The sequence below is a fragment of the Saccostrea cucullata genome, unplaced genomic scaffold (genome assembly GCF_032062105.1).
Source record: "Saccostrea cucullata isolate Sc308-1 unplaced genomic scaffold, CSIRO_AGI_Scuc_v1 ctg1159, whole genome shotgun sequence".
In the NCBI taxonomy this organism is placed as follows: domain Eukaryota; kingdom Metazoa; phylum Mollusca; class Bivalvia; order Ostreida; family Ostreidae; genus Saccostrea; species Saccostrea cuccullata.
In genome coordinates this window covers 141,025-154,452 of record NW_026919615.1, presented here as the reverse complement: position 1 = coordinate 154,452, position 13,428 = coordinate 141,025, and the positions used below count along the sequence as shown (strand labels likewise).

The 13,428-nt window shown below is 33.8% G+C and overlaps 1 protein-coding gene and 1 pseudogene across 1 annotated transcript; one reads left to right on the top strand and one right to left on the bottom strand.

Annotated features, from left to right (window-relative positions):
- The first annotated feature begins 720 nt into the window (after positions 1 to 720).
- On the top strand, positions 721 to 4,271 carry LOC134234414 (cerebellin-4-like; annotated as a pseudogene).
- Positions 4,272 to 5,978: 1,707 nt separating this feature from the next.
- Positions 5,979 to 6,726, bottom strand: LOC134234402 (uncharacterized). Its single transcript, XM_062716469.1, has 2 exons — positions 6,382 to 6,726; positions 5,979 to 6,279 (listed from the first exon to the last, which is right to left on the bottom strand). The coding sequence occupies exons 1-2, from the start codon at positions 6,710 to 6,712 to the stop codon at positions 6,179 to 6,181; spliced, it is 432 nt and encodes a 143-aa protein (XP_062572453.1). The 5' UTR covers positions 6,713 to 6,726; the 3' UTR covers positions 5,979 to 6,178.
- Positions 6,727 to 13,428: the final 6,702 nt, after the last annotated feature.

The window sequence follows — 13,428 nt, the reverse complement described above, 5'->3', positions numbered from 1 at the left end:
GATTCTTCTGAAAATCAAGGCCCTGGGTCAGGGCTATCATAGAGGTGGGGTCTAATTATCTTCTGGAAATGGTAGAGGCACTCTTACTCATCATAACTATGTATGTAGTTAGTTTAACACCCAGGAGCAGAGAGGTTCAAAGAATTAATGCATTTTCACTAGTCAAACGTTCATAATAAGCAAAGGTGCCTTTTCCAAAATTTTGAAATGTGTGGAATCAGGGTCAGGGGTTCCTGTGGAGTGGAGTATCAACTAATTATCGCTGAATATTACTGATAAGTTGAAATACATTATGTTGTCCCCCTACTCTGCATATTATGGTTATATATACGGGTGTTAAGTAACCAATCTAAACATGCTATGACGTTTCCATATCAGTGAAATATTCTGGAGAGGGACGTTAAACAGTATACAATCAATCAATATCTAAACATGCTAAATGTGTAGTTTTTATGAGCAATGGTTTCTCTCTCAAAATTGTGAATGTCATGGCCTCTGGATTAAAACATGAATCAAATTCAATAGTTGGAATGTTGGTATACATGATGCTCATGTGATCTATAAGGCCCATGGGCCTCTTGTTTCTAAAGTAAAAGATAGAAATTTGCACTGACAGTGGAAATTTGCACTAACAGTGCATTACAAACATTATCAGGATAAATATCTTTAATGTTACACAATGCTTATCATTTTTCAGAAGAAATAGAACACTGTGTAATTTTTGATTACTGACTTAGACAGATTCGGAATGATTTTTAGAATATTATTCCTTGCGTTTCTGGTTAAAACATTGTCGGCAAAATCATGCGAGGAAAGACTTGAACACGTGGAAAATCTTCTGGAAAGCCTCATGTTGAGAATTGAAGACAAATATGAAGCAAACGACAAAGGAGAAAGTCGGATTTTTGAAACACCGATTGAAAAAGAATACCAAGATTTGAAAAGAAGAGTTTTACAACTAGAAGAAAAGCTATATAACTCGAACATACAAATGGACAATGTTAAGGCAACGATCTCTAAATTGCTGTCTACAAACCGACAACTAAATGCGAGAATAACAGCTATGGAAAATTACCACGAGATATCTGAGAAGAAAAAAGACGTTAACACAATGTTTCGCAAAAGAATAAAAATGTCTACAAGCCCAACTGATTTGCTAAAAGAAAATCTCGATGGAATCTCTTCGTCCAGTTCAAACCCAAAGGGCCAAATATTCTTGAAAGCACAGCAGAATTTTTCCTTGAATGAGACCGAAAACCAACCAGCCATTGTTAAGTCAAATCCATTCCTGAACAAGAAATATAATTCATTTCAGGAGAAAGGTCTTTTGAAAGGTGAGAGAATTGTACAACCAGATCTTCCATGGAATACTATAGCAAGCAAACATATACGATAAAAAAAGTTATCTATTTCATTTATCTTAAAATATAAAAATTTAACTTGTTCTCATGTCAGTTATTACTTGTATATCCCGGCAACATACTGTAGTTGCTGGTGAAATATTAACATCTACTTTTCGTTTCCCTCCACATTCATCTCCAAGGGAAAAAATTTGTTCTGGTCTTCTCAAAAGCAATTATATCAAAACCGTACATATAAATTGCTGGTTCGATATACGCATTCTTAGGATGTTGCGAATCACTCGACAATTGGCGACTAAATGATTATAACAGAATTGCTTCAGATATTACTGTAACAGATTGAAATCCATTTCATTTTATTCATATCCTGATCAATATATTGGACTCACGGCGAGGTCAATCAGTCGACAGGGGAAGCTTGCTCTTCTTTGGCATGTGATCCTACCTCTGCAAACTGCAGTGATCAGTGTTTTATGTTATTCTCAGATTTTCTTTGGCTGTGTGTGTGTGAGAATCTTTTCATTTTCGTTACCTTTTTAGTATGTAATCTCCATATAAAAGTGTAGATTAATGTGTGTTTTGATATGTTGAACTTGATCTACAATGCATACGTCATGACTCATACCTGATAGGGAGTTTTACAAGTCATCACCGTCGCAATAGAGAATATAACGCTAGGGGGTCGTCTTATTTCTGACTGGATGACATATGTTTGTTTATATGTGATAGTAAGTTGTACAGGATTTTTACGAGATCATATTTATAGCACGCCAAATTCACAAAAATGAGCAAAACACAGTTTCACAGTTGAAAAACTAGGTTTATCAAATGTAAACTATAGTTTACAAACTGTGAACTATAGTTTACAAACTGTAAACTATAGTTAAAAATTCGTTAACTATAGTTTTCATCTGTAAAACTATATTTAACGGTTGTAAACTATAGTTTACGAATGCTAATCTAAGTTTATCTATCTGTAATAGTAATCTGTAAAGATTTTGTTGATAAACCTAGATTAACCTCTGTAAAGTAAATTGTAATTTATAATCGTGAACTATAGTTAAGAGATGTTAATCATAGTATCAAAAATCGTGAAACTATATTTATCAGATCGTTAAGAGTTGTAAACCACAGTATACAAATCGTGAAACTGTATTTATCAGATAATCTATGTTTTGCAATCGCAAATTATAGTTTACGGTTCTGAAACATAGATAATCGCGTTAACTATTTATGGTTTACAGATGTAACATATAAATTAATGTTGTTACCTATAGTTTACAATCCGTAAACTATAGTTTACAACGATAAACCTAGTTTATCGACTGGGAAACTATGTTTAGCTCATTTTTTTTACCGGGTAATTTGGCATGTCATACATATTATTTCTTTCCTCGTTACAATTTTACAATTTTAAATAGAAATGGTAAACAGTTTGAAGTCTATAGCAAGGACTATATTTTAGGTGGAAGGGTGGCGTCTGAAAATATCTTCTTTTTGCTTCTCAAAATAACTATATAGCAATGAATTAGGTTAAAATATCACATAAGACTTGACGAAATTTTCAGATGTTAGTAAAATTAATTATACTGAAATAAGGTTTAAAAATATTTCAAATAAGAATGATTTTGCAAAATTAACCAACTAAATATGAATTTGAGAATTTTTCTCCCTCCATAAATGATCAAAACCTTTTAATTTTTTTTTTCATATAAACTTTTCAAACTTTACCAATTATGAAAATAAGAAAAATTTTAATATACGAAGCATTTAAAAATAACTAATATCTCCCAAATATTTAAGCACATAAGAGAAAATTTAGATAAGCCAATATCCATTTAGTTAAATTATTTATGTCAATTAACTAATATCATCTGATAAACCCTTAAATCTTTTTATGCAAAAAAATAATATATTGATTAATCGTTTAAAATAGAGGTAGGCATCGCATGATTGGCAACATTAATAAACATTGTAATTTTTTCAAAGTTCTTATTTTGTCCTGAGGGGGGGGGGGGGGGGGGGGGGTAATGACCTTGACCTGACCTTGCTTTAAGTATAATATGAAAAAGTTAATCTGATACCACCACATAATGATAGATACAGTCATACATATATTTAATCTATGATAATTTAATTTATCTTTAAATGAAATATAAAGTTAAAGCTCGGAAGTCCATCAAACAATATAAAATTGGAACGGAGTTAACACAGACCTTATAGAAAGACAAAGAACACAAGAAATATGAAGAAAAAAAATTTCTCCTTTAGTAATGATTTTTTTTTTTTTTTTGGAATTTCAGGTGTACACACAACAAAGCCTCGATCAGCTGTAAATTGTGTAGCATTTTCTGCCTTTATTTCCATATATGAAACAGAGATCTCAAAAGACCACACCATTAAATTCGACAGCATAGTAACAAACGTAGGAAACCATTATAATCCATATTCCGGAATATTCACCGCTCCACAACATGGTGTGTATGTGTTTATGTGGAATCTGTATTGCAAGCCGGGCAGCTATATTTATTCGTAGGTTGTTGTCAACTCTAATGCTGTTGCAGCCATGTATACATCCGGCGGGGGAGCAACAAATATAAGAACTACAACAGGAGTGGTGGTGGTAGAGGTCAATCAGGGAGACGTGGTGTTTGTCCGAACGCATCCTACTGAAAGTCATGTCGGGAATCTCTATAGTCATCCCGATTGGAGGTCGTCCTTTAATGGATGGAAGATATACTGAAGTTAGAATTGCTTTAAAAAATATTGTAGAAATTTAAAAAAAAAATGAAATTAATGAGTTGTCATAGACTTAAATTTCAAACAAGAGACCTAAGGGTCTTAGCGGTCATCTGAGTATAATACTGTACAACATTGTAGAAGATCCATAGAAATATAAAATAAAACTAAAAGATGGCCTTTGTTCCCCAAACCAATGAATATCCAAACAGGATGGATCTAGTGCTCATTGATCAATCTTAAAGTAGTTCTAAATATTGAGCTGTCTGTACCTTCTCTTAACAGTCCAATAGTAAGCACTATGGGTAAAATCATCCAAACTCATTCACTCTAAGATTTTCCTCTTGATCCATGACGAAACTACAAGAAGAAACTAGAATATCTGATTTTGTTTAAACTTTAAAGTATTGATTAAAGTAATCGTTTCACAAGTTCAACGGTCGATACAATGGCCTTATCAGCAAGTACAGTCTATTAAGTCGAATGCCGACTGACGTTTTTTCATACCAATTATTAGATCATCTTTACGCTGAATTATATACTAATATTTCTGATTGCCGATCATAAAAAGATGTACACGGCACCGCGTGTGACACCGGTCAATAAGGGATGCTTCCTCTTTCCGGGCAGCTGATCCCACCTTTGTTGTTTAGGAGATCCGTATTTGCTCTGCTCCTAATTTGTTATATGAATGGACTTTTGAGCTTGGATGCTGTTCGTTACCTACATACATGTATTTCATGTCTAATATCTAAGCGCTGTAAGATTTGAATATAATTGATGAGTTTGGAAGCAACAATTTTGGAATATCTTGAGGAAATAAAGGTTGTATATTTCAACTTGAGATGTGGTGGAATACAAGACTGAACTTATTGATGATTAAGACTGGGCGAAAAAATAAGAGTTATAAAACAATATTTCTTTTGAATTTGATAAACAAAAGGTAAAAGCTCTCTCAAATCAAATCAAGAGATGGTAGATAAAAGGAAAGAAACATAAATTGCACATAGATATATTTACTTTGGACATTTTAGGTACCCGGAATCCAAGATTCGGGGGTACATACACAAGTATATGTTTTTGTCCTGTCCGTCTTGCTGCCCGTCTATCTAGCTGTCTTTCCGCCAAAACTTTAACTTTGTCAATTACTTTTGATAAGAGAAAGCTATGGTTTTCATATTTCACTTGCATCTTTCTTGTGACAATAACAAGGTTTTGACCGTGACTGTGAAGTTTGACTCAGATTAATAAAAAAAAATATTCCAAACTTTTACCTTGGCCAAAATTTTTGAATAATGGTACTCAAGAGACCTTGTCATAAGAAATACACATGTGAAATATGAAAGACCTTGAGGATATTAATTTTAGTCATATCTGTCCGTCAGTCTGTATATCTTTTTATCAGTCATTAGCCCGCCCACCTTAAAGTACTTAAAGTACCACCCTCCCCTCTTCGACCATCTACATCCTCGTAGTACTCTTCTTTTTTATGCGGAGGATACATATTCTCTGAATAAGCTTCTTCCTGAAATGTTGGATCTCGACATGCTCAACCAATCGGAGATGAAAATTACTTAAGCATATAGTAAAAACAATTATTTATTACATTTCTGAATGTACAAAAGGAAGTTCAATAGAACATGAGCCATGATGAGGCAAATCTAATTGCATGCAACATTTTTACTCCTTGTGATTTTTGGATAGGGAATTTAATCCCAGATTCTGATGAAAATATTACCCCAGGTATCTGAAAGCAATTTTTTGTTAAATAAAAAATGAATGTATATATCAAATAAGTTTGCAATGAACAGCAGAACTGTGTTTATTATCCACATCATGAAAATTTTCAACAATAAAAAAAATATATAGGAGCAAGAAAAAACCAGAATACGCCATATGAAGTTTATATTGCGAAGAATCAGTCTATATACATGTTGATATCTCTCCTTCAACATATCATTCACAACTGAAGCCAACTAAAGAATGTTCAAACTTCAAATTCATTCTATTTTAGAAAACAGCAGGTCCCGCCGGATAGCATCTGTCTCTTCTGTTCACAACATTTCATGAAGTTTCTTTTAATTTGAATTTCTTCGGAGAAGCTGTCTTCTTCTTTGTTCTGACAACTTATCTTTCTTCTTAAGAGTACCATGCTCCGTCAGAACTCTCTTAGTTTCTTCTGCAAAAAAAAAAAAAAGATATCAATTATTACACGAAAATGTTTTTTTTAATTAAATTGGCCAGTGAAGACTGATTTTGTCGTATATAGTATATAACGTACCTTCCCATTTAAGGTAATCGTTTTCGTCATCTAGATCCTGAATTAGAATCGTCTTAACTTGTCCAGGAATAGGAGGCAACTTAGGCACACTTGATTTGTAATTGATATTCATCATTACAGTCTTTTTAGTGACATCTGGAGGATGAGTGACGTCCCCATGGGCTTCCATCGGTGTGACACAAAACATCATCTCTGGGAGAGTTTGAATTTCAGTCTTCTCATGCGCCATTTCTTCGTTGACCTTTTCGATCTTTTTGTAAGCGGTTTCCTCCTCGTCATATAGAATGCCAATTTTATTATTTTTTCTCAAGCAACTTTGGAACAAACCCATTTTATTATCTTGACAACAAAATCGCGCTCTGTACAAAATAAACTATTATGACGTCATAATACTAATGACGCCTTCAAACGTCATAGTACTATGACGGCAAATAATTACAAGTAGAGCTTTTCAAAAAAGCTAACCGTCTTTAGCAACAATTTTAAACAGTAAACAGATTTACACTTAACAGGCCGTATAATTCTTTTGAATTTCTTGATTTTGTATTTCTAAATTAGCTTTTTACGGGCATTAGCCCTACCATGGTTGTCGCTCGGTCATCTCCGTAAACTTTGACTGGCCGAGAGCTTTCGGCAAACCTCGGCTGATTCCCATTCACTCTTCAAACAAGAAAGGGGAAAAGAATAATAACAAATTGTAAAGCCTGCAAGCAATAACTATCAAATTTTATTTATAATGAAATTAAGGAGACCTTTTTATTTATTGCTATAAAAAATATCAAGTTGTTAAGAAATAATTACTGCTGATTTTGTTGTTCGTTTTGTCATTTTTTTAAGATTGGAAATGTTGCAAAATTGTTAAGTCGTACGAAAAATAGATCATCAGAAAGTTATCTCCCTTGCCTGAACAGCATTTCATCCAATGAAATAATTGAAAATTTTCTCATCATGCAATTTCTACCAATCACAAAAGAGAGGAAGTGCATAGTCCGAAGACTAAAAAACTTCAACTATACAATACCGTCTTCCAAGGAAGACGGTAATGACGTTATAGATATAACTTCAAAACTTTTCCAGTTACATGGCATATAAAAGGGAAATATGAAAATGAAAACTAAATTGTTTTGCTTTCATTTTGAAACATCTACTTTACGATTTCATGATAACGGAGTAGCTTGGCCGAAGGCAGACTCTTGAAGTCAAAAGGCCAAGGTCAAGTCATAAATTAATCTGTCATTTGTATCACTTTCTTTTCCGAGCTTATCTAGAGATACCTTTGTGTATTTGATGTGAAATTTTATACCACAACTCCCTATGGCCTATGGAAGACCATTCTTGATTTTGAGGTTAAAAAGGCCATAGGTCAAGGTCATCAAATCATTCTGTGTGGGTTTGTGGGTGTGTGTGTTAAATCTTTCATTTCCCGGCGATATCTCAGGAAGCTTTTGAGTTTTTGTAATAAAATTGTATACAATAACTCCCATTGGCCCGCCCGCCATTCTTAAAATGCCCCCTCGTTCCCCCACCCCCACCCCATCCGCGAATGCTCTTCTTTTTTCTTTAAGCGGGGAATATAGATTCTCTGTTTCTTCTTAAATCTGGCATCGAGTCACTTTTTCCTATTTTTGTATTCTAATACCGGTATGCACTTTGAATGATATCGATATGCTACACTTTTGTCTTTCTAAGTTGTTTAAATTAAATATATCTTTTCGACAGGTTCAAGATAGACAAAAGGGTTACATTATCGAATAATAGTTGATGAAATGGAAAGGGGAGGGGGTGTCCATCTCCAAAGTGCCTGTGAGTACGTGTAATACATGTATATGTTAACAAATATGATCTGATGATAATTAACATCCGTATTTTTTCATTATGAAATTTAATTCAAAACTTTGCATGGGAATTCTTCAAGCTTTCGTTTAGAACTATTTAAAATTGATCGAGTTCAAAAATTCAACAAATATAACAAAAGAAGGACAACTTTTTTAGAATGGAAGTACTTCAATAGAATGGATGGTTTTCACATTTACCAACTTTATGTTGAATTATTCTTTTGTAATGTCAATGAAATTTGGCAACACATGGTGTTTGATGTTTTTTTTCAGTTTGTTTATTGCCAAAACAAAAACAAAAAAAGGAATTTGACTTGAATATACCATAGGCGCTCCCCATGTAATTCTGTAAATGACGAAAGATAAGTATATAGGTCTATCCACTCTATACTATAAAAACAAAAGATTTTATAGCATAGAGGGCGTAGACCATATATACTTATCTTTCGTCATTTACAGAATTACATGGGGGAGCGCCTTTGGATTATACTGCATCAAGAGTTTGGAGGGGACACGATTTTGAATGAACATTTTCTATGGGGATAAGAAGACTTTTTATGGTACTTTTTATGTCTGGACCCCCTCCCCCTCCCTCCGCCATGCTTCATACCTGAATTTATCAGACTATGAAATTTATGCCCGCTCAGCAAAACATTAGAATGTTAAACTTTTTTTCGTATAGATTTGTATAGGAACAAATTCTCAAAGGTATATGATGGACCGGTCGATGAGATGTTGGACCGCTTACGTCACAGAATGGGCAGAGCTTAATCATTTTCGTTGTTCAAAATTGACGAACCTGAAGTTACACGGAAGACAGCACTTAATTAAAGTCTTAATTAAAAGTCATCATTTCGCAAGTTCAATGGTCGATACAATGCCCTTTATCAGCAAGTACAGTCTATTAAGTCGAATGCCAACTGACGGTTTTTTTTCATACCAATTATTAGATCATTTTTACACAGAATTGTATGCTAATATTTCTTTTTTGCGGATCGTGAAAAGATGCACACGGCACCGTGTGTGACACCGGTCAACAAGGGACGCTTTCTCTTCCCGGGCAGCTGATCCCTCCTTTGTTGTTTAGGAAATCCGTATTTGCTCTGCTCCTGATTTGTTGTTTGAATGGAGTTTTGAGATTGGATGCTGTTCATTACCTACATACATGTATTTCATGTTAATATCTAAGTATTGTAAGATTTGAATGTGTTTGAAGAGTTTGGAAGTAACAGTTTTACAATCTCTTGAGGAAATAAAGGATGTAGATTTCAAATTGAGACGTGGTGGAATACAAGACTGAACCTATTGATGATTAAGTAAGAGTTAAAACAATATTTCTTTTGAATTTTATAAATAAAAGGTTTAAGTCCTATCAAATCAAATCAAGAGATGGTAGATAAGAGGAATGAAACATAAATTGCACATAGATATATTTGAGTTGCGTCAAGCGAAAAGGGACCTTCGTAACCAAATTTTCGAAAATCGGTTTTTGACCGTTTCTGAAAGAGATAGTTTTTCTGAATATACTGATACCAAATTTTTCATAATATACCTTTTAAATTCTTATAAAAACTCAAAATGAAAGCAATGAAGTGCTAACAAGATAACGCTATAAAACGTTACATAACGTCACACAACGTCATTGATAATTGAAACGTCATTACTTATCATCCTTTTGTATTAGTTAGAAATAATTTTTTCTAGATGTATTTGAAAGTTTCTTCAATATTCGATTTTCCAAATTTTAGCATTTATGTGGTCTTATACGTGTATTCAGCAACATCATCTCATCCTTTTTTCTACATCATCAACATAATCATGCTTTAATCACTGGAAATTTGTATTTGAATGTACCTTGACGAGGGACAGACCGCTGCCCATAAAAAAAACCCCGAAAAAGTTCCTAATCTGAAATCATCTCGCAAGGTATTCGTAACAACTATGCCATTTTCCAAGAGAAGTTATTCATTGTTCACGGAATTGACCGAGTAATTACGATTGCTCATAAGGGGGTAAAAAGAATATCTGACATCACTGTTCATGTAGTAAGGTCTTAAGGATTGATCCCGGTCAAAGTAATGTTATTTCTCTTTCGGTATAATCAGCAAACCCACCTCCACAAAAATAAACCTTTAGGCAGTACCTACATGTACTTTTTATGGTACTTGCCTGAACTAAATTTAAGGGGTGATTGGGGTGCAACTTTCAGGAATTGTAATTTTTGCGTATCAGTCATTTCACAGTTCTCTTAAAAACGATTCCGCTTTATTTTTTTTCAATTGAACATTATATCAAAATGCGGAAAATAGAATAAACGTGTTTACCCCACCCCCATTGATGCTACTTGCCTGTATGACAATGATTTAAGATGCTATAAAATTAATTATACCAGTTCACACATTGTGAAAGAAATAAAGTTTTTGTACATTGGGGAAATGGGGAGGGGGGGGTCTTCTTCGAAAATGAGCCCGGCACGTTGTGCTTGTAACTAAGACACATTACTTCAGTGCTTACAGTTGTACAATTTGATAAAGACAAATATTGTGTGTTGTACAATTTAAAAAGAAAAACGTGTTCTGAACAAAGTTGTTCTGCAATTAAAAAAATACCGATAAAAATACCTAGGTTACGTATATATCTAGGTTTGATCCAACACAATCTGTTCAAAGTCAGACGTTAAATTCGACTTTCAGAGTATGATAAAATGGTTAACATATAATTGACATGTTTAAGTTTTTTTATGTGCCACCCTTTCTTTAAGTTGGTACGTTGTTTAATGCAATATTTTATTGACCAAGTCAAGGGTCCCGGATGACATTCTAACTTGAAGATATACATGTACATCTAACCATTACTTGAATATAGAAGTTCATACACAGTTACACACAAGTAAATTAAATAATCAGTTAAATTCATATTCGGTGTCAATGAGAACAAGACAATATATGTTTAGATGGTGTGAAATGGGCCTCACCCCCTGAAAATCCATACAATATACACGCTGTCATCGGTAGAAATTTCCTTCAATTTATTCTCAGCATGTGATTGTACGCAAAAGTTTCAATTATTTGCTTTTTGTACTTTTTGATAGATAGATCTCATTATGCATAATAAGTCGGAAATCCTCGGCTTCCTCCGCTACATTCCATTCAAACAGATACATGTATACAAGCCATCCGAGGAGTGTACGCCATACCCCCCCCCCCCACCTCTCCAAAAAAATGAATAAAATAAAATAAAATAAATGAAGTCACAAGTTAATGATGATTGTAGAATATTATTCAAAAAACGTAGTTAAATTTCTTAAAAACCTAACTTTTCATTCTTATAGTCAGGTTATGACAGGGTGGGTAATTCTGAAAATATAAATGTAAAAATTTCTTTCATTTCTGATTTTAAAAAAATTAAATTATATGCAGTAAACAGGCAGGTATAGAAAGCAACTTCATTTGTGGGAAAGGGCTTTATTAAAGGTTATTATACAGAGATAAAAAAGGGAGTCATCAGACAATATCATTAGAGTTCATAAAAAATAAGAGTTCGTAAACATAAGGCATTGATTTTACAAACGCAGTGTAAATTGAGATAGTTATTCGGTCTTGTAAATCTGGAAATTTTTGCTGTAGATAAATTTTTAGCAAATTTGCGAGTGCATTGCATTCGCAAAAATATTTTTCTTAAAAATAAATCACCAATAAGAAAATATAAACAAAGCAGTGGTCATTCGCAAAATTTTGGTACGGAAAAATTTATCAACAGCATTTTGACCCGAATTCGCAAAATAAAATCGACGTAAAAATTTCCAGATTTACGGGTATTGACCTTTTGACCTTGACTGTGAAATTTGACTCAGATTTGTAAAAAAAAAAAAATTCCAAACTTTATTAACCTTGACCAAAATTTTTGAATAATGGTACCGAAGGGACTTAATCATAAGAAATAAACCTGTGAAATATGAAAACCTGGAGAATATTAATTTTGGTCTGTCTGTCAGTCTGTATATTTTTCTGTCTGTCATTAGCACTTCTGTTTTTGCGCAATATCGATATCTCGAGAAGCTTTTGCAATGAAGGAAGAAGCCTATCGATTCTGAAGTCATCTTCGCTAGCCAAGGTTTTCTGATACGCTAATCTCCTCATAATCAGAAACGCTTGGCTAACGAAGATACATGTCTTGAAGTCAAAGGTCAGGTTATAAACTATCTGTTTTAACATTTTCGTTTCCGCGCTATATCTTGAGAAGCCTTTGAGCTTTGAAGTGAAATTTATTACCTCAACTCCCTATGGCCTATGAAAGACCCATATTGATTTCGAAAGGTCAAAGGTAAAGGTCATAAATTCATACATTCTATATATGTACATGTACATATTAATCTTTCATTTCCATGCGATATCTCAAGAAGATTTTGCAATGAAATATTGACAACGGATTTTTCCGTTATTTCCCGATCATGACAAGGAGCGTACGACGGGTGTGAACGGTCGGCAGGGGATGCTCACTCCTTCATGACACCTGATCCCACCTCTGATGTTTCGGAGGTCCGTGATTGCTGTGCTCCTATTTTGTATTGTTTTCCGGATTTTTTTTCCTTGAATACTGTTCGTTATCTCCATATGTTTCATACTATTGTTCCCTATGGTCCGTCCGCCCGCTTTAAAGAACTGCCCTTCCCCCTTCCAACCCTTACATCCCCGCATGCTCCTCTTCTCCCTCTGAATTAGCTTCTGTCTAAAATGTTAGATCTCACCCAATCGGAGATAAAAATTACTCAAGCATATGATGAAAAAAATATTTATTACATTTCAGAACGTGCAAACGAAAGTACAACAGATCATAAGGCAAATCAAAATGCATGCAATATTTTTGCTCCTTGGGCCACACCAATAAATTTTCTTGTTCGTCGGACCCGCCCGCTCATATTTAAACAAAACTATAGAAATAATATTAATTTAAATTTCCCGCACCATAAAAATTATGGGCTATTTTCTGTTCCATATCTGCTCTATTAATCATTTGTTTAATCTGCTAACTCTGCAAATCAGATAAAATATAATTGTCCGCTCAAATTTTTTCACGCTCCGCCTAAAAATTTTACCTTCAAAAAAGTAATAATATTATTATTTAACCGCTTGCCCGCTCGTACTTTTTTCCATCAAAAATCCGACGAACAAGAAATTAAATTGGTGTGGCCTTGTGATTAATTTTTGGGCAG